Source organism: Zophobas morio, unplaced genomic scaffold, assembly GCF_036711695.1.
Source record: "Zophobas morio isolate AGI-343-1 ecotype UQ-CSIRO unplaced genomic scaffold, CSIRO_AGI_Zmor_V1 ptg000014l, whole genome shotgun sequence".
In the NCBI taxonomy this organism is placed as follows: domain Eukaryota; kingdom Metazoa; phylum Arthropoda; class Insecta; order Coleoptera; family Tenebrionidae; genus Zophobas; species Zophobas morio.
Window position 1 is genome coordinate 18,462,307 of NW_026972119.1, and position 25,692 is coordinate 18,487,998.

Here is a 25,692-nt window from a genome sequence, read left to right on the forward strand (position 1 = left end):
TGAAAAAATTCGAAATTTTCGGTTTAAAACTCAAGTTCTTAAAATATTCCAAAAATTGGCATCTTGGTGATTTTGGAAAAGGGGTTAGAATTTTTGAAGAAATGTTGCCGACAATGAGTTTCCCAAGTCAAAATCAACAAGAAAATGTTTTTAGGTAATTTCGGAAAGTACACGGAAGAAGGTCAACAGTTTCAAAATGGGGATTGTTGAAAAATGTAGCCTTTGTCAAAGTTACCTTAAAATCCACAAAAAAAATCTTAGACATAGATATCGATGAACTATTTCGAAAAACATAGACTACTGATGGTAGCAAAGTCAAATTTTTAAAATATTCGAAAAACTCCACACTGCTATATTATTTAATTTTGAAGATTCTGGAAAACTGGAGAATCTAGGCCGAAAATACCTTTTGGAAGCTGAAATCAACAGAAAAATCTCTTTGCATAATTTTAGAAGGGGCACGGAAGAAGGTAAATAATTTCATGATTGGGAGCGTCGAAAAATCGAGACAATAATCCACAAAGAAATCTGAGTTCTAAATCTCGTTGAATTAATTCCTAAAACATAAGACCCAGACCAAGTAATTCGAAATTTTCGGTTTTAAAATCAGATTTTTAAAATGCATATCCCAAAAATTGTCTTGACTTCTGCACGTCGAAATTAAGACAACGTCATTAGGTAATTTTTGTGCTTCGAAAAAGTTCAACAATTTCAAAAAAGAGAAACTTTAGTCAAAGTTATCTCAAAATGCACAGAGATTCTGAGACACAGATATCGATGAGCACTGATTCGAAAAATATAATCCTAGACCAAAATTTTTGAAATTTTCCGTTTCAAAGCCAAATTTTTTAACACATCATAAAAAATCGCTAATTTCAAAAACATAACCTGCTAATAGACCTAGACCAAGCAATTCAAAATCAAATTTTCAACACAAAAATTGACATGTTTCGGAAAGGTGGTTCGAATTTTCGAAGAAATGTTGTCGAAAATGAAATTAACCAGAAAATGTCTTTAGGGAATTTTCAGATTTTAAAAAATGGGGGTTATTGAAAAATTGAGCCTTTGTCAAGGTTGCCTCAAAATCCACAAACATTCTGGGACGTAGATATCGACGAGCTGATTCGAGATGATCTCAGGTCAAGGTTCTCGAAATTTTCGGTTTCAAAGTCAAATTTTTAAAATATCCAAAAAATAGGCTATACTTTGGTGATTCTGGAAAGGCGGTTAGGATTTTCGAAAAAATGTTGCCGAAAATGATTTCTGCAAGTTAAGATCGATAATAAAATCTCTGGGTAATGTTCCAAAGTGTTCGAGAAAAAGTCAAAATTTTCAATTGCAAAATTAACTAATTGTAACTGCTCGGAAATGTCTTTCTCAAAAAAACAAAAAAAAAAAATTAACCACAGACGATTTTAAAATAATTAGATCAATATTTTTCACCGGATTTAAATGAATTGATATGGAAATTCTGGACTAGTATGGCAGCCCATAGAAAAATTTTGATTAAATGTGTCTATGACCAACTTAGGCAATTAGGTTTGATACACCTAGATTTAGATAAGTATCAATACTGTTGTTTTAGTCAGAATATCTTGGTTTATTAATATCAAATTCACTTCAACACTGCATTTTATGCATGTGTGTACTAATTTTAACTAGCAAAGCTTTATTGATACATTTAGACAGAATTCATAGTTTCGGAGATAATAAATATTAAGTCTTTTAAATTTACCAAGTTTTCCACTCAGTATAAACTGATTTTGGAAACATCTATTTGTTCGTGTCGACAGTCGTGACGTATGGAAAGCCTTAAATAACGCCTTTTCTACTTAAATCGGAGTGGTTAATAACCTGAAAAATGACAAATGTTTATTCAAGGTGTATGATTGTCTCCAGTCAGTTATAAAATATTCACGTGAAAACGGCTATTAAGAAAATTTGGTACAACGCCCTTCCTTATTTCAGAGCTGACTTTTAAAATGTCAGATCGTATCATCGTAATAATGCACTTCAAATTTTAAAACACGTCATACATCATCTAAATTGCACATGCACTTGCAATTCGTGTTCACTATGTGGAAAATGGCGTCTATATAATACATCACAGACTTTAGGCGTACTACTTTCCTCAAGATAAAGCAGTATGCATAGCCGGCAGAGTTGGTTTTATTAGAAAATTTTATCACATGTAATAAAAGAGAAAATGCGTTCTATCTAATCCAAAGATTAACAACATCGTTACATTTTCGACAACAAGCAAATGGACCCATTATTCAAAAGTTCGTTCCTCCGACTCTTTCGATGTACACACCTCCAACCGAAAAATTGCATCGTACTGTCGCTAGGCGCAAAAACGCCTCCAAAAACCCGTAACGAGAGAAATTTGTGTCACCACAACAATCCCTAAAAAATCGAAAATCACGTGTTCAAAAATGGCATGTGCAACAAAAGATCGCAGCCTTCAACCGGGGCGTTGCCGGTCGAAAAGTGTTCTAGTTACAACATACAACCAGTATAAAAGCTCGCCGAGTCAAAATTCAAGCATCACTTATCCAGATCGCTCCGACATGGCATTCAAGGTACGGTAACACCCCTATTATCACCCTAGTGCTAAAAGTTGCAATTTCAGTTCGTCGCCTTCGCCGCCCTCGTCGCCGTAGCCCGCGCTGGCGTCATCAGCGCCCCGGCCACCCTCTCCTACGGAGCCCCCATTGCCCGCTTGGGTTACGGCGCCCCACTTGCCCATGCCGCCTACGCCGCCCCACTTGCCCATGCCGCCTACGCCGCCCCAGTTGCCCACGCCGCCTACGCCGCCCCCGTCGCCGCCGTCGCCAAGACCGTGGTCGCCGACGAGTACGACCCTCATCCCCAGTACCAGTTCGGTTACGACATCCAGGACGGTTTGACCGGTGACTCCAAGAGCCAGCAAGAAGTGCGCGATGGTGATGTTGTCCAAGGTAGCTACTCTTTGGTTGATCCCGATGGTACCAGACGTACCGTGGAATACACCGCTGATCCCGTCAACGGATTCAACGCTGTAGTACACAAGGAACCTCTTGTAGCCAAAGCCGTCGTAGCTGCCCCAGCTATCGCTAAAGTAGCCGCCCCCTTGGCTTACGCCGCCCCCGTAGCCAAAGTCTTCCACTAAATCGACTGCCGTACTTAGGAACGTTATTTATTTATTGTAATTTAATAAAAAATTCTACTTAAATGGTCTTCATTTCTTTTGGATTGAGGTCAATGTCAATGCGAGAGCAACTGGGTCGCCACGCCTGGGGAAAGTGAAAGTCATTTCTTCGTGGGACAAGTGGAGGTGTTGTTACAATTGCGGAGTATGACGCAACCGGTCGCCGGTTTATTGTTGGTATTTTAGACAGTGACTGAATTGTTTCATATTTTATTTTAACAACAAAAATTGTCGCTACATTGCAGATCAATATTTTATCATTTCTACGGAATTTAAATTGACGAGTTTTAAGGGCATTTAGTCACAATTCAGGTCGGAAATGCACACTTAACCAATTAAATGGATGATACGATCAGCAAAATATGTTGGGAGTCGCTGATATCAGATGCTTTATTAACCTTATTCCCATATTTGTAGAGATCAAGTTCTTTAAGAAAAAAATTGGTAGAAGGTTATTGCGACAGAACTTCGCTCGCCCTTGAAGTAAAGCCCAATAAATCCCGCTTCTTTGAAAAATTCTAAAATTTGATTTTGCGATTTTTGTTTTTCATGAAGTAAAAACCAAAAATAAATTTCAAAACTCGAAAATTGAAAAAACGAAAAAATAGAAAAATCTTCCGCAAGGTCCAAAAATTGAAAATTGATAGATCCAGAGATCGAGAATTTAAGAAATCAAAAATTCGAAAATTAAAAAAAGTGAAAAACCGAAAAACTGAAAAATGGAATGGGAAATTTGAGAAATCGAAAAGTCAAAAAATTGAAACTTCGTATATTGAAAAATCGAAAAGTAAAAACATTGAAACTCCTACAAACTGTGGAGCGGAAAAACTGGAAAACTGAAAACTCGAAAATTAGTAATTTCGAAAACTGGACATTTGAAAAGTCGAAAAGGAGAAGAAAAGTCGAGAAGTAAAAAAACCGAGAAACCGAAATATCGAAAGAAATCTAAATATGAAAATCTAAAATCAAAATATCGAAAAATTGGAAAGGGCAGAATTGAAAAAATTCACAAATTGAAGTGTTGGAAAGTTAAGAAACCGAAAACTTGAAAAATCTAGAAATTTAAACACTGAAGAACCGAAAAGTCGAGAAATTTAAAATTCGGGAAATGGAAAATCGGAAAATGTAAAAATTTGAAAAATCGAAAAATGTAAAATTTAAACAAAAACGAAAAATGGAAAAAAGGGAAATTGAAAAATGCCAAGACTGAAATGTAAATAAATTGGGAAATTGGAACATCAAAAAAATCGAGAAATCAAAAAATGGAGAAGTCGAAAAATTGAAAAATCAAGAAATCTGAAAACTGAGAAATCGAAATAGCCCAAAAACGAAAAGTCGAAAAGTAAGATTTGAAAAATACAAAAATTTAAATTTAAAAAATCGAAAAATTGAAAAATCAAAAAATCTCGATAAATGTCGACAAAACTATGAAGTCCAAAAACTGATGAAACTGAAAAATCGAAATATTTTAAAACAGAAAAATTGAAAACTCCAAAAAGGTCAATTTTAAAAAAATTGGTAAAATCCCAAAAGTTAAATATCAAAAAATTGATCAATCGATAAATGGAAACATTGGAAAATCGAAGAAAAATTGAAGAATCAAGAAATCGAAAAATCCCAAAGTTGAAACATTGAAAAACTTAGAGACCGAAAAATTGAAGAATCGAAAAATCGAAATGTCGGAATTTTGAGAAATCAAAAAATCGAGAAGTCGAAAAATTGAAAAATCAAGAAATCTAGAAATGGAGAAACCGAAATAAGCCAAAATTGAAAAATTGAAAAGTTAAAATTTGAAAAATTGAAAAATCGAAGCATCTAAAATTTTAAAAGCTAAAATATCGAAAAATTTCAGAATCGAAAAATTTTAAATTTCCAAAAGTCAAATATTGAAATATTGATCAATTGATCAATCGATAAACAGAAAAATTTGAAGAATTGAAGAAATATTGAAGAATCGAGAAATCGGAAAATCCCAATGTGGAAATATCAAAAATTTAGAGACCTAAAACCTGAAGAATCGAAAAGTCGAAATATAGGGAAATCAAAAAATGGAGAAGTCAAAGAATTGAAACATCAAGAAATCCAAAAATTGAGAAATCGAAATAAGCCAAAATCAAAAAATTGAAAAACCAAAATTTGAACACTCGAAAAATTTAGACTTACAAAAATCAAAAAATCGAAATTGACAAATTTTGAAATCGAAAATCGAAAATCTGATACAACCGAAAAATCGAAAAATTTTGAAATAGAAAAAACAAGAAATCGAAAAATCTTAAATTTAAAAAGCTAAAATATCAAAAAATGGAAGCATCGAAAAATTGAAAATTCCCAAAAGTCAAATATTGAAATGTTGATCAATTGATCAATTGATAAACAGAAAAATTTCAAGAATGGAAGAAATATTGAAGAATCGGGAAATCGAAAAATTCCAATGTGGAAATATCAAAAATTTAGAGACCGAAAACTTGAAGAATCGAAAAATCGAAAAGTCGAAATATTGGGAAATTAAAGAATCGAGAAGTCAAAGAATTGAAAAATCAAGAAATCCAAAAATTGAGAAATCGAAATAAGCCAAAATCAAAATTTGAAAATTCGAAACATTTAGACTTACAAAACTCAAAAAATCGAAACTGACGAATTTCGATAAAATTTTGAAATGGAAAATCTGATACAACCGAAAAATCGAAAAATTTTGAAATTGAAAAATCGAGAAATCAAAAAATCTAAAATTTAAAAAGCTAAAATATCAAAAAATGGAAGCATCGAAAAATTTAAAATTCCCAAAAGTCAAATATTGAAAAATTAGAGAAAATTTGAAGAATCGAGAAATTGAAAAATCGAAAAATCGAAAAATTGAGAAATCAAAAAATCGAGAAGTTGAAAAATTGAAAAATCAAGAAATCTAAAAATGGAGAAATCGAAATAAACCAAAATTAAAAAATTGAAAAATTAAAATTTGAAAAGTTGAAAAATTTAGGCTTAAAAGAAATCGAAAAATTGACAAATCAAAAAATCGAAACTGACAAATCAAGATAAAAACTTGAAATCGAAAATCAGATTCAACTGAAATATCGAAAAATTTTGAAACAGAAAAATCGAAAAATCAAAAATTTTAAAAACTAAAATATTCAAAAATTGAAGAATCGAAATACCATAAATTCTCAAAAGTCAAATATTGAAATTGAGAAAAATTGAAGAATTGAGAAATCAAAGAATCCCAAAGCTGAAATTCGAAAAACTGAAACACCCAAGAACTGGAGAATCGAGGAATCGAAAAGTCGAAAGATTAAGAAATCAAAATGAAAGAATCGAAAACTCAAGAAATCTAAAAATTTGGAAATCGAAATAAGCTAAAATCGAAAAATCAAAAAATTTAATAATTTTAAAAAAGAAAAATGAAAAATCGAAAAATGTTAATTTTAAAAAATGGAAAATTTAAAAATCAAGAAATCAAGAAATCGAAAAATCGCAGATTTAAAAAATTAAAATATCAAAAATTTGGAGATCGAAAAATGAACAAATTCCAAAAGTCAAAAATTGATCGATTGATAAATCGAAGAAAAACTGAATAATCGAGAAAAAAAATCAAAAACCTCAAAATTTGAGGGATTGAAAAATTGATAACTCGAAAAATTGAAGAATTAAAAATCTAAAAATTGAAAAATCGAGAAATCGACAACTCGGGAAACCGAAAGATCAAAAAATCTAAAAGTCGAAAAATGGGAAAATCAAAATATCCAGTAATCGAGAAGTCGAATGATTGAGATGTCGAAAAATCGAGAAAACGAAAAGTCGAAAAATAAAAAAATGGAAAATGAATTAATAAAAACATTCGAAATTATAGAAATGTCAAAAATTGATATATGTTTTCGAAAATCAGGAAATTTAAAAATCAAAAAATTTAAAAACTGAAAGATCTGAAATATCGGAAAATAGGGAATTGGAAATTTGAAAAATCGAGACATTGAGTACCCGATTTGACAGAATTAAAAATCGGGAAATTGAAAAACTATAAAAACGAGTAATTGCGAATCGAAAAATTTTGAAATAAAAAAAATACTAAAACTGAAATATCGAAAAATTGAGAAATCGAAACTTCGAAAATTCGAAAAATTGGGAAAACGAAAAAGTGAATAATTTTGATTTTTTCGAAAATAAAAAATGATGTCAAAAATAAAAATTTAACACAGATTCATATTAGTTTTTAACATTTAAGCAACATTTATGGCGACAAAATTGTAAGACGATATCAATTCTTGGGAAAGGTAGGTTGTGGGTTTCATGAACGAATAAATTTTGATTAACGATATACAATCCTTATGATAACCTTAAAACATTTACAAGATTTCGGAACATTCGCTCTTGCAGTTTCAAAGTTAAATTGGAAAATGTAATATATTTTTTCTCCAAAAATTTGGATGCCTAGGGTAAAAACTGAACAGGGATTCATAAACCATAAGTGTAGGAGTATGTTATTTTATAAAATTTAAGTAACATTTACATCTCGCTTACACTCGGGAAGTAAAAAGGGGCAAACTTTGCTAAGGCGTGTCGACATTTATCCCAATCGTGTTTGTAGGCCAAGTTCATACTAAAGCAGTCGTTGTTAAACATTTCTCTCTTATCTTATTCATTATTCTGTATAAGTGGTTTATGAATCCGTCTTTATATTTCACCTTAGACTTACAGATTAAAAAAAAACAAGCTGTATTACAACCCTTCAATAGAACTCAGCAACTAAATACAAATCCGATTGTTCGGAAATCTGGTAAAAGTTTTCGTAAGCTTAGCAAATCACTCATTATTTGCCATCTCAAAATATATATTTATACTCTGATCTGACCTGGCTTAACCTGACGAACTAATTATATAAACTCGACAAAAAACTTTACCAAAGAGGTTTATTGATTTGAAATTTCAAAAACTGCAAAGCGCACTATCATCCGTTTTTAATTTAGCATAAATTTCCATCGTTGCATTCCATCCAGTCGTGCTTTCTGCTCTCTATAAAGCAAATTAAAACTTCGATCCGATCCCAGTAAACACACAATATTCGAGCATTTCGATCATAACCGCACAGTTTCATTGCGTTCGATAGAATAAATGGAACTGGTATTGCTTGGTTAATTTCGATGGAATCAAATAAAATACGAGTGATTTTCGTTGTCAATAAACCCGCCCGCTTCCATTATATGGAATTAATTGAAAACTTACTTATCCCCAGATTATAATCCATTATGCGAGCGGACCGGAATTAATTCCGCTACTAGTGGATTTAAAATATGCGCAGTATTATCGAGATGGATAAAAATTTGCATCATTTCGTGCGACTGAGATACGTAGGAGAAATTCCGGTTTTTCTGTGCAACGTGCAAGTAACCCACTTGGAACAATCGGTGTCGAAACGAATTCGTATCGTGTGACATATAGCGATTTTTGTGCAATATAGATGAATTAGAAGGCATTCAAGGCAACGATTATTTTGGAAATTTATACATCGTACGAGTTAATAGTCGTGGCCATTTTTGTATTCATAAGCTGGCTATTTATAGCAATATGGCCTTATTAATATCATGAGATGTTGGGCTCATTTTCGTAAGACTGTAACAATTTTAACACTAAATGCCACTTGTCAATGTGACATTTTTAAATGTTTATTTATAACATTGTTTTGGGCACGTCGCGGACATTGGAAGAAGCCTTATTTGAAAAATATAAAAATCGCACTTTTGAAAAATAATTAATCAGACTGAAAGAACACAATTTCAGGAACGTCTCGTTTTAGTTATAAATAAAAACAACGTTAAAAATATTACTAAATCACACTCGAACAGTCATAAATAGATTCATAAAGTGCAAAAATCTAAAGGATTGGGAAGGTCCTTAACAAAAATAGTTCTAAAAATTTTATGGCTAAATGTCACTAGTCAATCTGACATTTTTAAATATTTATATCAATGTGTTGGACACCTTTAGGACAATGTACGAGCTTTATTTGAAAAATACAAAAGTCGTCACTGCCAACAACGCCTTTCAACTGTAAAATTTTTTTTTTTATTTTTTGAAATTTTACTTATAATTTAAAATGACATTTTCTTGATCACTTGATGACGTGGCCCGGAAAGTGTGAACTCGCCTTATCCGACCTCAGCATCGTAAATAATGTAGTTGGCCTTATTTTGTACACATGTATAACGTTTATAGTAAATACATAACCTTCGTTAAAAAACAGTTAAGTTCTTAATTTATTACCCACCTTTATCGCTGCACAGTAAGAGTTCAAATCTCTACAAGTATAACTTGTCTGTCTCAGTTAAAAGTTCAGCATAATACCATAGATGGAAAAGAATTAGCCTGCAACATTCACTATCACAAGTTATTTATGGAAAACTGATAACGAAAAGAAAAAATAATAATAGCTAAATGTTGAGAAACAATAAAAGTGGAGTAGTTAGTATACAAACTATTGCTGGAAAAATGTTTACATCTTTTATTTACGATGGAAAGTGTACCCAAAAAAAATCTAAAACAAAATCTTCGAGAAATCGAAAAGTTGAAAAATTGTACATGTTGTAACTCCATCGCCATGTTTTCCAATTTTTTATTTTCTACGGCTACCTTCGTTTTTTAGTGCCCTGAGTAAGCTAAGAAATTTCATTAGTGCATCGGGCGATTGGCTATTTTCATGTTTTGTCGACGTTTCATGACCACTGAAAAATAAAATTGCCGTTTCCGTCTGCCTATCTGCCTGTTCGGATTTATTTCATTTATTTCACGACGTCGTTTACAAGTATTCCAATAGTAATGTTATTTAAATTCTATAAAATAACGTACTTCATCATTTGTAGTTTATGAATCCGTATTGAGTTTTTAAAGGCATCCAGAAAAAAATCAAAGTTGTAGATATAACAATTTTTCGATTTCTTAATTTTTAGAATTCTCCAATTCTCGATATTTCAGTTTTGAAGATTTTCAATTTTTTTCCTCAATTTTTCGATTTCTCAATTCCTCAATTTTTCGATATTTCACTTTTACGATCTTTCAATTTTTCGATTTTTGAATTTTTCAGTTTTTGACGTTTCTAAATTGTTCAATTTTTCAATTTCTGGATTAATCGATTTTTGATTTTCCCATTTCCCGATTTATAGATTTTTCAATGACTCGATTTTCCAGTTTCTCAATTCGTCAATTTATCGATTTTTCAAATATTTTAAGTTTTGACGTCTCTAAATCCTTGATTCTTTGATTGATCAATTTTTCAAATTTCGAATTTTCAGTTTTTCGATATTTCAATTTTGGGATGTTTCAGTTTCATTATTCTTCATTTTTTCGATTGCTCACTTTTTCAATTCTTCAAATTTTCAATGTTGTACCTTCAGGACTTTTCATTTTTTTTTATTGTTCACGTTTCGAAGTTTTAGATTTTTCAATTATTCAATTTTTCCATTAATCGATTTTTTGGTTTTTCCACTTTCTGATTTCTTGACGTCCTGATTTCTCGTTTTTTTGAATTTTCAGTTTTTCAATTCGTCAATTTTTCCATCCTTCGACTTTCGATCTTTTCATTTCTCGACTTCTCAGTCTTTTAATGTTTCGTTTGTCGATATTTCAGTTTCTGAACTTTTCAACATTTCAGTTTTACGATCTTTCAATTTTTCGACCCTTCAATTTTTCGATTTTTGGATTTTTCAGTTTATGACGTTTCTAAATTTTCAATTTTTCGATTTCTCAATTTGTCGATTAACTGATTTTTTGATTTTCTCATTTCTCAATTTCTAGACTTCTCAGTGGTTAAATTTTTCAGTTTATCAATTCGTCACCTTATCGACTTTTCAATTTTTTAAGTTTTGACGTTTCTAAATTCTTGATTTTTTGATTTTTCGGTTTCGCAGTTTCTCCATTAATCGATTATTTTTTGGTTTTTCGAATTTTCGATTTCTCAATTTTTCGATTCTTCAGATTTTCGATTTCTTGATTTTTTTGAATTTTCAATTTCACAATTTTTCAATGTTGTACTTTAACGATTTTTCAATTTTTCGATTTTTAATTTTTTTTTCACGTTTCTAAGTTTACGATTTTTCAATTTTTCAATTTCTCCATTAAACGATTTTTTGGTTTTTCAACTCTTGGAGTTATAGACTTCCTGATTTTTCGTTTTTTTGATTTTTCAGTTTTTCAATTCTTCAATTTTTCCGTCTTTCAAGTTTTCGATCTTTTGATTTCTTGACTTCTCAATCTTTTGATGTTTCGTTTCTCCATATTTCTGAATTTTGCGATATTTCAGATCTTTCAATTTTTCGACCCTTCAGTTTTTCGATTTTTGAATTTTTTAGTTTTTTACGTTTCTAAATTTCCAATTTTTCGACTTCTCAATTTCTCGATTAACCGATTTTTGATTTTCCCGATTTCTAGACTTTTCAGTGTATCGGTTTTTCAGTTTCTTCAACTATTCGATTTTTCAATTTCTTAAGTTTTGATGTTTCTAAATTTTTCATTCTTCCATTTTTCGATTTCCCAATTTCTCCATTAATCGATATTTTGATTTTTCGGGTTTTCGATTTCTCGATCTTTCATTTTTTTAATTCGTCAATTTTTTTTTTGCATTTTCGATTTTTCGACTTTTGGATATTTCAGTTTTGGGATGTTTTAGTTTTCTCATTCTTCAACTTTTCGATTTTTCAATTTCCAGATTTTCAGTTTTTCAATTTCTCGATTTCAATTTTTTTATCGATCAATTTTTCGGTGTTCCAGTCTGGGAATTTTTCAATTTTTCGATTCTTCAAATTTTGGATTTCTCGATTTTTTATTTTTCGATTTCTAAATTTTCCGATGTTGTACTTTTACGATTTTTTTATTTTTCGATTTTTCAATGTTTTAATTATTCACGTTCCTAAATTTTCGATTTTTCAATTTCTCCATTAATCGATTTGTGGCTTTTCGACTTTTCGATTCCTTAACTTTCCGATTTCTCGTTTTTTTGACTTTTTAGTTTTTCAATTTTTCAATCTTTCGACCTTCCGTTCTTTCGATTGCCCGATTTGTAAATCCTTTGATGTTTCTTTTCTCGATGTTTCAGTGTTTCAATTTTCCGATTTGTCGGATTTTCGATGTTTCTTGAATTTTTCGGTTTTTTGATGTTTAGGTTTCTCGTCGGTGTCGAAAATTTTAAATTTTAAATCTTTTGATATCTCAATTTCTCGATTTCCAGATTTTTAGATTTTTTATTTCTTGGATATTTATTTCAGTTTTTCGAATATTTAAATTTTAGATTTTTAGTTTTCTGATATTTCGATTTCTCGATATTTCATTTTTAGATTTTTGGGTTTTAGATTTTTTTGGAATTTAAATTTTTCGATTCTTCAGTTTAATTTTTTAGTTTTTCGATATTTCAGTTTTGGGATTTTTCAATTTTTCGATCCATCAATTTATCTTCTATTTTTCATTTTTCGATATTTTAGTTTCGATTTCTCCATTTTTTACTTTTTCGATTTTGAAATTTTATGTTTTTCGATTTTTCGATTTTTTGATGTGTTATTTCCCGATTTTTCAATTTTTCGATTATTTATTTTTCAGTTTTTAAAATTTCAGAATAATTCATTTTTAAATTTTTTGAAATTGCAGTTTTTCCATTTTTCAATTTTTCGAATTTTAAAATTTCAGAATTTTCAGTTCTTTGATGTGTCGACTCCTCGATGTTTCGATATTGCGAATTTAAAATTTTGTTTTTTGAATTATTGATTTTTCAAGTTTTCGGATTTAAAATTTTTCGATTAGTCAGTTTTCGATTTTTCAGTTTTTCTATTACTCCATTTATAGAAATTTCGATGTTACTGATTTTTTTATCGTTCAATCCTTCGATTTTTTGATATTTCGATTCTCCAGTTTTTCTGATTCTTCAATTCCTCAATTTTTTAGTTTTTCGATTTAATTTTCCGATTTTTCAATTTTTATGATTTTTAAAATTTCGCATTTTCGATTGCTCGAGTTCTCGGCTTTTCGACTTATCTATTATAAATTGCAGATTTTTCGATTTTTCAATTTTTAGATTTTTCGATGTTTGGATTTCTCGATATTTCAATGTTTCGAAGTTTTATTTTTCAATTTTCTAAATTTTGAATTTTTTAAATTACTCATTTCTTGCTGTCTCGACTTCTCGATATTTCAATTTTTTTAATTTTACGTTTTCTCATTTTTAAATATTTAGATTTTAGATTTTCTGATATTTGATTTCTTGACATCTCAATTATTCGATTTTTAAAATTTTTGGACTTTTCGATTTTTATATTTCTCGATTTTTCTAGTTTTCGATTGCTCAATTTTTTAATTTTTCAATTTTTGGATTTTTAAAATGTTTTGATTTCTCAATTTCTCGATTTGTCGATATTATATGTATTTAGTATAATTTTTCGACTGTTCTACCTCTCCATATTTCGATTTTTGTGTTTTTCGAATTTTCGAAAAGCAGTTTTTGCCATTGGTTGTCTGCTTTAAAATTATTCTTAGTGTCCGCACTTGTACTGACCACGACCCCTTGGAATTTGCGGGGGCTGCGGAAGTATTAATTAGGCAACTGGTTTTGCGGGTTTGTTGGGCTGCACTTCAGGGGCGAGGGAAGTTCAGTTGATGTAACCTTCGATCAGTTTTTTTTTGCTCACACTTTTATGTCATATATGCCATTTTCCAGTTCATCTACTTCGAAATAAATTTAAAAAGAGCCATTCGTGCAAAATTTGCATTTTTTTGACGTTTTATTAAAAAAAACTGAAACAATAGGCTGAAATTCTACTTCCTGTGCAAAAATGACTACTGAAATGCGTACTTACCCACATTTCACGAAAAAAAAAGGAAACAAATATTTACCCTGGGCAACAGCTTCTTGAAATTCAGGCACATTTTCATTTTAAAATATATTATTTCGTAATTATATACAATACTTTTGGACAGAGGTACATTATTTACAATAAATATGAAATATAGACCTTTCTGGAAATTTACCACGCGGTAACGGGGGCGGCCAAACGGGCACCGGCTGCGTAAGTGGCGCCCTGTACAAGAGCTGGGGCAGAGCGGAGCACGGAAGTGGTGGCGAAGGCGGGGGCGGAGCGGACAATCGAGGCGGTGGAGAAGGCAGGGGCGGCGGCGGCATAAACGGGGCCGGCGGCATAGGCGGGGGCGGAGCGGACAATCGAGGCGGTGGAGAAGGCAGGGGCAGCGGCGATGGCGGGAGCGGAACGGACAATCGAGGCGGTGGAGAAGGCAGGGGCGGCGGCGATGGCGGGAGCAGAGCGGACAATCGAGGCGGTAGAGAAAGCAGGGGCAGCGGCGATGGCTGGAGCGGCGGCAATAGCGGGAGCAGAGCGGACGATAGAGGCGGTGGAGAAGGCAGGGGCGGCGCTGAGAACGGGAGCGGCGGCGATAGCGGGAGCGGAGCGGACAATAGAGGCGGTGGAGAAGGCAGGGGCGGCAGCGATGGCTGGGGCGGCACGCAGAACTGGAGCGGCGGCGATGGCGGGAGCAGAGCGGACAATCGAAGCGGTGGAGAAGGCAGGGGCGGCGGCGATGGCTGGGCCGGCACGGAGAAGTGGAGCGGCGGCGATGGCGGGAGCGGAGCGGACAATCGAAGCGGTGGAGAACGCAGGTGCGGCGGCGATGGCTGGGCCGGCACGGAGAAGTGGAGCGGCGGCGATGGCTGGGGCGGCACGGAGAACTGGGGCAGCGGCGATGGCTGGAGCGGCACGGAGCACTGGGGCGGCGGCCACGGCGTGGCCGGCGGCGACGACGGCGGGTTCCTTGCGTACGACGGCGTTGAATCCGTTGAAGTCGTCGGCGGCGTAATCCACTACTCGGCGTGTGCCGTCGGAGTCCAGAAGAGAGTATTGTCCTTGAACGACGTCTCCGGTGCGGCTTTCAACTTGACTTTTGACGTCTCCGGTCAAAGGGTCTTGGACACCGTAGCCGAAGGTGTAGTGAGGATTACCGGCTTGGGCAGCGGCGACCAAAGCGGCCAGAAGAAAGTATTTGAAAGCCATGTCGTTGCTTGGGTGGACTCAAATCAAAGAATGCTGACTCGGAGCACTAATTTGTTATTTATATCAAAAATTAACCCGGTTCGTTAGCACTCTTTTGCGGAATAACGAGATAACAAGAAGTAGAACTGACCTTCGCCAAAAAAAATGCATCTATAAAATTTTAAACCACTTAGTTGGATATGAATAATTATCTTTATGTATTTCAAAACAATGCAAAGTTTAAGGATATTTGACACAACTGGTCCTGTGTGCGGATGTGTGGTACAAAAAGAAAAACGCGAGAACAAAGGACGACTACAAGCTCCACCCAATAAATCAAATTAATATATGGAAAGGACGAATATTAAAAAACAAATAAATTCGTCTAAATTTTTGAGGTCACGCAAATAAATTCTTCCTATTTTGAAGCCTATATAAATAAATGGAATCACAGTGGGGCGTGTTTCATAAATCCTTCGGGATAGAAGCTGCATAAGTCGAGCTAGTTTACGACCACGTCAAATTTAAATTAATAATTACAGATCACCCAACATCTAATTACTGTAATTTAGCACAACTCTTCCTGCACACGTTTTTTTTAACCATTTCAAAATATTCTTCAACGCCTTCGGTACTAAGCAAGGATACTTCGACGCGGAACTAAAAAAACTTAAGGCGATAATTTATTACATATTATTTGATTGATTACGAGTATGCGTAACTAGAAAAAATCTTTCATCAGATAAACGAATCTGGTGTAGTAGTCGTAGCAATGAACTTTATCACTAGTAAAGAATTAAAATATTAGGTGACTGACTTTTCAAATATTGTGTCAAAGGAACCTTGCGCTATGTGGGTCAATCCACTGGTCCAATTAAATCTGTAGCACATTAAACGTTCAATAAATAATTCATTGATCGTAGGTACCAACTTTTGTAATACGGAATGTTTCATCGCGTGGCTCTTTCCATGAAATCGTTTCTAATCAAATGACACAACAGCATTTTAATAATGCAACAATTGCAAATTCTGACGATTTCCAGAATTTTACTAGAATTTAGAGAAGCTGCAATTAGAATATCTTATGCAACCTGATATCGGTACTTGGACTTGTTGTTTGACTTTTTAGAACAACGAAAATAGTAAAAAAAACTGCAGATCAGGTAATAATTAGTTTAGTTCAGTTTGAGTTAGTCTTTAATAGTTTTTCGTTTGTATACGAAAAATAATAGTGGATAGGTCCACTAAAAATATTTTTGGCAACAATGTGTCCATTTTTGGGATTGTCTTGCGTGCATGATCCGTACAACGTGTGTAATCGAATATTTTCGGTGTGTAGTGCACTTATTTTTAAATACGACTTGTGTGACTAGTTTTTGAAGTTGCTAATATTTGTGAAGTGGAACTGCCGATTTAACCTTATCCGAGGCGTGGTCATTGTGAAACTTAACCCGCGCAATTCTGAACATTTGCCAGATTCAAAATCAAGTGGTGAAAATCCACTATAAAAGCGCGTGCGATACGGTTATCATCACATTTCAGTCAACATCAACGCAGCAATGGCTTACAAGGTAAACCGTCTCGTAAAATACCACCCAAATCTAATTTTTTCCTTTCGCTAGTTCGTCGTTCTTAGCGCTTTGGTCGCCTACGCCAGCGCCGGCCTCATCAGCGCCCCGGCCACCCTCTCCCACGCCCCCATCGCCTACGGAAGCTACGGAGGCTACGCCGGATACGCCGCCCCCATCGCCCGTGCCGTGGCTGCCCCCGTGGCCGTCGCCGCCCCCATCGCCCCAGTAGCCCGTTATGCCGCCCCAGTCGCCGTCGCTGCCCCCATTGCCCGCGCTGTAGCTGCCCCCGTCGCCGTCGCCAAGACCGTCGTAGCTGACGAATACGACCCCAACCCACAGTACTCTTTCGGATACGACGTCCAAGACGGTTTGACCGGAGACTCCAAGAGCCAGGTTGAATCCCGCTCCGGAGATGTCGTCCAAGGCAGCTACTCCCTCGTTGACCCTGATGGTACCAGACGTACCGTCGAATACACCGCCGATCCCCTCAACGGATTCAACGCCGTAGTCCACAAGGAACCCCTCGTCGCTAAAGTCGCCGCTCCCGTCGCCGTCGCCGCCCGCGTCGCCGCCCCAGTCGCCGTAGCTGCCCGCGTCGCCGCTCCTTTGGCTTATGCCGCCCCAGTTGCCAAATATGCCGCTCCCCTCGCTTACTCCGCCCCCATCGCCAAAGCCTACCTTGGTTAGGTCTTTCTAATGTACATAGATAATTTATTAAAACGTACAAAAAAATGAAAAGTTACAACTGAGTTTTTTTTAACTTATGCACTATTTTGGTTGACAAAATCAATACTTTTGACATTCAAATTAACTCTTGATTAAACACTAGTATCTAATAAGTGACAGTTCTGGGCTAACATTGTCGATGTCATTGGAATCCACTTACAGCCAGATCTGAATGGAAATGTAGTACCAAAACTGCATTATAAAAGTGTTAATAGATCAAGATTCTATCACGAAATAACATAAAACTTGTTTACATTTAGTTAATAATCATTGATGTTTGTTTTGATTTTTATTAATAGTTTTACAATAATGGTACCAATTTGCTACGAATTAAACAAATATTCCAGTAATAGACACTTAGACAAATAATGGCATACGATTTTGATATGCGAAAGCGGTCAAGTTGGATACTTAGTCGACTTTTATTTTATAGTTTATCTAACTTGGGTGCGACATTGCATCAGGCTGGTAACGTAAATTTGATAATAATAATTCAATTACACAGTTCAGAATGTTCAGTTTAACAGTTAATAAGCCAGAGCTTGGTCGGTTAAGATAGTAAGAAATTGCATGTTATGTTCACTTGGTGAGATCATTCACATAGAACACCGCATTGTACAGTGCACAATATGAATTAAATTTTCGGAGCGCACAAAATTAAACACCGCTCACGTTATTCATAGGAATTATATTCAACGGTACATTATTAAGTTCACAAGTCTAAGTTTGGGAAAAATCATTAAAAAATTCCTTACGTCAATTGGACGTTCACTTACAGAAGCAAAACATCGATGTAGACCGATAAATAAAAAACTCTAAAAAATGTTTTAAGTTTTTTGATATATTGTAAAATTAAGAACACTGTGAATGAATACAAGATACCTCCAAAATTATTTCGAATAATGGAAGTCTAATTGATTTCATGTATCCAACACTACTCGGTGAATTAGAATATGTTAAAAATAAAAGTTAAATTTTGGAGGGTTATATTTTCTACATTTGGGCCCAAGAATTTTTGAAATTATTTTTTCTCTGTTCTATAAACAGACCTCAGTAAGGTGTCATAGAGTTGGCACTTTTTCGGCACCCTGTATAATCCAAGCTTCGTTTTGTAAAAAAGTGTAGCTGCAACAAATCTGCATTCATATTCTTGATGACTCGATTGCGAGAGTGAGAAAACCATAACTGAGAAAATAATTGACATAATAAGTACTATAGACGACATACAGAGTGATTTTTTGATTCATCATCTAGTTAACCAAGAATTTCTTGATAGCACAAATTCGGCCCAAAAGTAGGTCGTAACTTAACAGTTTTGAAAAAAATACAAAATTTGAATAAAATTATCACTTATTTCACCTTGTTCTTAAAAAATGAGCATTATTCTGATGAATTATGAATTATGGGGTTATCATCCATGACTTGTTGGACGTTCTCAACAGCCTCGGGAGTTCATTTTGAAGTTAAAGATAATCAGATACACAGTAGTTGACTCGCCTAAGTACTAGAGGTTCCATATTTTCTGAATTGTCATTTATAAAGATGAGAAAGAACAATGGGTCCAAAATTGAGCCCTGAGGCACGCCTGAATATACATCATGTATAGTTGTTCAAAAATATTTCAGTGAGGGTTGTAATATTATTAAGGCTCGGATTGTATACAAAATGCTTCCTATGCGGCATATTCAGAAAAAAAAATGTCTATAAAAATGTATACATATTTTGTATATTTTTCAATCTTACCGCATATTTACTTATTAAGTGTATATTGTTAAGAAATAAACCCATACGCCGCCCCGATTCGACGCCTATGGGTTTTCTAGTATGTGGGGCGATGAAGGGTGACTCATCGTCGGTGACGGCGGCCGGACAGCGTTCGCTAAGAAAAGCCTGGAAGCGGAAGTCGCGATGGGTACTCCAGAACAAGCCTCGAAGCGGTACAATGTTATAAGATTTATTTAGAGCACATTGCACTTCAGCCGTCGCCACGAGCATTCTACGAGCCACAGGATGCTACTGTTTGTGAAAGAATGTTTGTCGTTTAAACACGTGCCATAAAAAAATTCCGATGAATAATTATTGTTACTCCATCTTACGATTACTTTACCATGACATTAACAATGATATAATTGAAGATGTCACGGACGTACAATGCCATCGTTCATTCATTTAGAAAAGATTGAAGAGGAAAACCGCTACGATGCGAGTGAAATTTTTTACCATGAAACTTTTGCTTTTAAAAAAATAAATAAAACGAAATAAGTACAATTTAGGTGCGGTATGTAAATTTCAATTTGATTTTAACACGTTTACTGGTAAAAAGCCAACTCACGTGACACTTCTTGTGTTTATCAGTCAACACACTTTTATGGTTGTGAAATCAAGGACGACCGACGACCATGTCGTAACCGAAAAGAAAATTGCAATCTAAAATCACTTATGACGGATTGATAAAATCTAAACTACCGAAGTGACGTTGTGAAGGAGTCTCCACGTTCCAAGTTACGCAAATTCGCAGCCATTGTATTCGTAAAAGTCTGGTAAAAATAATTAATCGATTGTTTATCGGTTCGAAAAAAACCAGATCACCCATTTCTTTGCTCTCGAAGCCGCTAACCTAAGTGATATAACACGAAGAACCTGTACTTGAACGACTTAACCTTATTCAAGGTGCGGTAATTATGAAACTCACCCGCGCAATTTCAAACGTTAACCCCAGTATAAAAGCCGACCACAATGTTGGAACAGCCAGCACAAGTCAGTTGACAATCAAGTAACAACAATGGCATTCAAGGTACACCAATTACCAGCTCAGCAATTTGGATTTTCTAATACCGAAATTTTCTTTGTAGCTCGTCGTCCTTAGCGCTTTGGTCGCTTACGCCAGCGCCGGCCTCATCAGCGCCCCGGCCACCATCTCCCACGCCCCCATCGCCTACGGAGGATACGGAGGATACGCCGCCCCCATCGCCCGTGCCCCATTGGCCGTAGCCGCCCCCATCGCCCCCGTAGCCCGTTATGCCGCTCCCGTCGCCGTCGCTGCCCCCATCGCCCGTGCCGTAGCCGCCCCCGTCGCCGTCGCCAAGACCGTCGTCGCTGACGAATACGACCCCAACCCACAGTACTCTTTCGGATATGATGTCCAAGACGGTTTGACCGGAGACTCCAAGAGCCAGATCGAATCCCGCTCCGGAGATGTTGTCCAGGGTAGCTACTCCCTCGTCGACCCTGATGGTACCAGACGTACCGTCGAATACACCGCCGACCCCATCAACGGATTCAACGCTGTTGTGCACAAGGAACCCCTTGCCGCCCCCGTTGTCGCTAAAGTAGCCGCCCCTGTGGCCTATGCTGCCCCCGCCATCGCTAGAGTAGCCGCCCCCATCGCTAAGGTCCACGCTCCCTTGGCCTACTCCGCCTCCGTCCTCCACTAAGAAGTGACTTGTTCTGTTGTTTAATTTATTATGTTTCGTATAATAAAAAATGATTTCAATCGATGAAAAATTTTGTATTATTGGTGAAGTTTTGGATGAGGTACTACTACATGATATACAGGGTGGTGCAGTATTTGCACTGGTAAAATCATAAATTTCGTCCTCTATTATTTGAAACGGAAAATTAATTCTTGTCATGCCGATTATCTGATTCAGAATTGGTTAAAGGACATCTGTCACTGGTAAACAAGAGACAGATTAATGGGTTAAGATTTCGTTCTAAAAATGTAGTATGTGCCACAATAGTAAGATACAAATGAAGTCATTAATCATGTCGTGATATCTGGTGTTTTTAAAAAATTACATTAAGTTTATTCACAATTAAATATACATTAAATTAAGAACTATTAATTGTTATTATCACTAATTTTCGTGTTAATGAGCTCAAGGAATTTACTGGTTATTTAGAAATTTCGTTATTTTCGACTTACCAATTCAAAATTTCTTTATTATGTTACAGTCTTGACCATAATTAACTAATGTACTTGAAGTATGGAAATCGTTATCTCGAAATTTTGATCTTATTAACTCGATAGTTTGATTTTGTTAAAATAAAAATTCTACTGATCATTTCAAAATTTCCCAATTGAGGTTAATTAATGTGAAGTTTTAACTTATTACCTTCAAATTTCAACTTTGTGTATTCAAAGAATCTATTGGTTTTCTAGAAATTTATAATTTTCAACGCACACACTCCTTTTGCTTGCTTGATTCGAAAATTTGACTTCACCAAAATTAAAAATCTATCTCGGAATTTCCTCGTTTACAACCTACATATATTCGAAATTTTCCCTTTTTATTTTGTAGTTTTCAGCTAATTAATGAGAAATCTAAACTTATTGCCCCTAAGGTTCAACTCAATGAGATTAAAGAAAATTCTAGATATCTAAAAATCTAATGATTTTCAACTTACGATTTCAAAAATTTATCTTATCATATTACAGTTAACTATTTTGGAATTTTAAATTACTACCTTCAAATTTGGGTCCATTATCTCGGAATTTTAAACTAATTAATTCTGCATTTTGAATTTGTTAAAGTGAAAATTTCAAAATTTTGATTTATTATTTCCGATTTTGGATCGAAATTTTATCCTAATAAATTCGAAATTTTGAAATAATTAAAATGAAACTTCAAAGAACTTTGATTTATTATTTCCGATTTTGGATCGAAATTTTATCCTAATAAATTCGAAATTTTGAAATAATTAAAATGAAACTTCAAAGAATTAATTCCAAATTTTTTAATTCACAATTTACGAACTGCAAATTTTTCCTTTTTATTTTGTAATTTTCAGCTAATTATTGTGAAATTTTAACTTATTATCTCCCTTAAGTTTCAACTCAATGAAAAAAAAAAATTCTAGGTTGATTTTTTAATTACGAATTCAAAATTTTCCTTTGTCACATTACAGTCTTGACTTAAATAGTTTGACAATTTGACTTACTACCTCCAAATTTGAGTATAATATCTCGAAATTTGAAATCCATTAACTCAAAATTTTGAATTTGTTAAAATGAAAATTCAACAAATTATTTCAAAATTTTTCAAATCACAATTTACGAATTTGAAACCTTCCCTCTTTATTTTGTAAGTTTCACCTAACTAACTCAAAATTGAGACTTATCTCTAATGTTCGAAGGAATAAGCCTCAGGAAACTTCTGGTTATGTAGAACTTTCATAACTTTCGACTTACGAATTCAAAAATTTCCTTTATTAAATCTCAGTCTTGGTTTACTTATGTATATCGAAATTTTAATGTGATTAACTTGAAATTTTGACATTGTTAAACTTTTAACTTATTTTTTTTTCTCATATTACGGTCTTCACTTAATTATTTGAAAATTTTGACTTATTATCTCCTCCAAATTTTTTAATTCACAATTTACGAATTGGAAATTTTCTCTTTTTATTTTGTATTTCGAGATTTCAAACGAATGATCTAAGGAAACTGCTGGTTGTCTAGAACACTCAAAACTTAAAAAAAGTCATTTACCATATTACAGTCTTGATTTAATTATGTTGTAATTTTGGTTTTTAGTACTTGCTAAGATAAAACTGATATTGCCAAATGAAGAAAATAATGGGTGGGTGGGCGGGGCCAATACTTGCCAAGATAAGACTGATTTTGCCAAACGATATACTCGATACCTTTTATTTTCTTAGAGGGTATGTCATTTGCCAAAATCAATCTTATCTTGTCAACTACTAGCCCCGCCCACCCGCCCTTTGTTTTCTTACAGAGTAGGTCATTTGCCAAAATCAGTCTTATCCTGGCAAGTACTAGCCCCACCCACCCGCCCTGTATTTTTTAGAGGGTATGTCATTTGGAAAAATCAGTCCTAGATTAACAAGTGCTAGCCCCGCCCACCCACCCTTTATGTTTTGAGAAAGTAGGTCATTTGCCAAAATCAATCTTATTTTGGCAAGTACTAGTACTTTTATAGACCATAAGGCCTGGAATTCTAAATGTTCCTTTTTTGCTTTGAATAAAGCTCCAGAAATCTTTGGAATCAACCTAGAACGAAGACGTTTAAATGAGTCATGAAGACCCACCCGTTTTGTATTTTGTAAAAGCACAGCCTCACTAATATTATCTCCAAATTTGGATCCACTGATAAACTGATAAACTAGAAATTTTAATTAATTAAAATGAAAATTCAACGAATTTTTTCCAAATTTTTCAATTCAAAATTTACGATTTGGAGATTTTCCACTTTTATTTTGTAATTTTTACCTAATCAGCTTCAGATTGTTTATTGTTTCAAAATTTTCTGTTCTCAGATCACAGTCGTGACTTAATTATTTTGAAATTTTTATTTATTATCTCCGAATTTGGATCCATTACATCGAAATTTTATTCTGATAAATTCGAAATTTTGAAATAATTAAAATCAAAATTCAATGCATCATTTTCAAATTTTTAAATTCACAATTTACGAATTGGAATTTTTCCGTTTTTTATTTTTTAATTTTCACCTACTTACCTAAAAATTTTCGAACGAATGAGTTTAAGGAAACTGCTGATTATCTAGACCTTTCAAAATTTTTGATTTACTATTTAAAAAAATTCCTTTATCATATTACATTCGTGACTTACTTATCTTGAAATTTTGGTATATTACCTCCAAATCTGGATCCATTATATCCAGATTTTATACCTATATACTCGATAGTTTGAAATTTTGAATTACTTGAAAAATCTTGAAAAATTGTGGTAAAAAATCTTGGAAAAATTTTGATTTTTGGGTAAAAATCTTGAAATAAATCTTGAAAAATCTTGAGTTTTGTAAAGATCTTGAAAAATCTTGCAAAATTTTGGAAAAAGTCTTGAAAAAAATCTTGATTTTTTGGTAAAAATCTTGATTTTTTGGTAAAAATCTTGAAAAAAACCTTGGAATTTTGAAAACTCTTGAAATAATCTTGAAAAAATCTTTAAAAACCTTACAAAAAATCTTGAAAATCTTGAAAAATCGTGAAAAAATCTTGATTTTTTTTTGTTAAAATCTTGAAAAATATCTTGAAAACGTTAAAGAAATCTTGAAAAATCTTCCAAAATCGTCAAAATTTTCAAAAATCTTCAACAATTTCTGAAAGTGACCTTGAAAAAAATCTTCAAAAATTTGCAATCATTTTTTAAAAACCGTGACCTTGGAAAATCTTTAAATTTTTTAAAAATCTTCAAAAATATTCAATTTTTTTTGAAAAACATGACCTTGGCACAAATCTTCAAATAGTTTCAAAAAGCTTAAAAAAATCGTCAAGAATTTCCAAAACTCTTCAATCGAATCTTAGTTAAAATGGAATTTCAACGAATTCTTTTCAAAATTTCCTTTCTATTTCAAAACTTTGGACTTTATATACTTATTCCAAAATTTCTTTTCACATTATGAGAGTCCTGACTTAATTATTTTGAAATTTTGGTTTATTATCTCCAAATTTGGATCCATTATCTGAAAATTTTGTACTGATTACCTCGAAATTTTGAATTTGTTAAAATGAAAATTCCACGAAGTATTTCGAAATTTTCCAATTAACAATTTACGAGTTAGAAATTTTCCTTCATTATTTTCTAATTTTCACTTAATTAGCGCCAGACTGAGGTTCGGTTAACATGAAACTTTAACTTATTAGCCATAACTTCCAAGTTAATTAACTTAAGGAATCTGTTGGATATCTAAAAATGTCATGATTTTCCACTTACGAATTAAAAAATTTCCTTTATTATGTAACGGTTTTGACTTAATTATCTTGAAATTTTAGTTTGTTTTCTCAAAATTTCAATTCATTATTTTCAAATTGTGAACTGATTAACTTGAAATTTTGACTTTGTTCAAATTAAAATTTTAGGCATTATTTTGAAATTTCTTGAATTACAAACTATGAATTCGAAATTTTCCCTTCGTGCAGTCAAAGAATCAGCAGCTGTTTATAAAATTCATAACTTTTGGTTCTCGAATTCCAAAATTTTCTTGATTTCTTGCATAACAGTTGTGACTTTATTAAGATGAAGTATTGATTAAATTTCAATTCATTATCTCGAGAATCTATTTAGAAAATAATGGGTCATCTGTAAATGTATTTGTGTAACGAATACAGTTTGTTTGAGGCTTTAGCCGAGTTAGAAAATATTCCGAGAGCTCTAAATCCGTTTAGCAAATAAGCGACTATTTTTTAAAACTTTAAACAACGCTGACAAAAA

The 25,692-nt window shown here is 33.6% G+C and overlaps 3 protein-coding genes across 11 annotated transcripts in view; 2 read left to right on the forward strand and 1 right to left on the reverse strand.

The window, feature by feature from the left end:
- LOC135128588 (disks large 1 tumor suppressor protein) overlaps positions 1-25,692 on the reverse strand; it is a 1,417,771-nt gene that overhangs the window by 600,766 nt on the left and 791,313 nt on the right. The gene's annotated exons all lie outside the window — the stretch shown is intronic.
- Positions 2,437-17,514, forward strand: LOC135129102 (PE-PGRS family protein PE_PGRS47-like). Its single transcript, XM_064056182.1, has 6 exons — positions 2,437-2,582; positions 2,633-3,149; positions 14,168-15,204; positions 16,572-16,689; positions 16,741-16,769; positions 16,821-17,514. The coding sequence occupies exons 1-6, from the start codon at positions 2,571-2,573 to the stop codon at positions 17,454-17,456; spliced, it is 2,349 nt and encodes a 782-aa protein (XP_063912252.1). The 5' UTR covers positions 2,437-2,570; the 3' UTR covers positions 17,457-17,514.
- On the forward strand, positions 20,247-20,999 carry LOC135128596 (larval cuticle protein A2B-like). The gene is made up of 2 exons (XM_064055505.1): positions 20,247-20,289; positions 20,348-20,999. Exons 1-2 carry the CDS (start codon positions 20,278-20,280, stop codon positions 20,927-20,929), a joined length of 594 nt encoding a protein of 197 aa, XP_063911575.1. The 5' UTR covers positions 20,247-20,277; the 3' UTR covers positions 20,930-20,999.

Coding starts and splice junctions, on each gene's coding strand:
- LOC135129102 (XM_064056182.1), top strand. Junction 3,150..14,167: donor CGTAGCCAAAGTCTTCCACT/AAATCGACTGCC, acceptor TATGAAATATAG/ACCTTTCTGGAAATTTACCA. Junction 16,770..16,820: donor ACGCAGCAATGGCTTACAAG/GTAAACCGTCTC, acceptor TCCTTTCGCTAG/TTCGTCGTTCTTAGCGCTTT.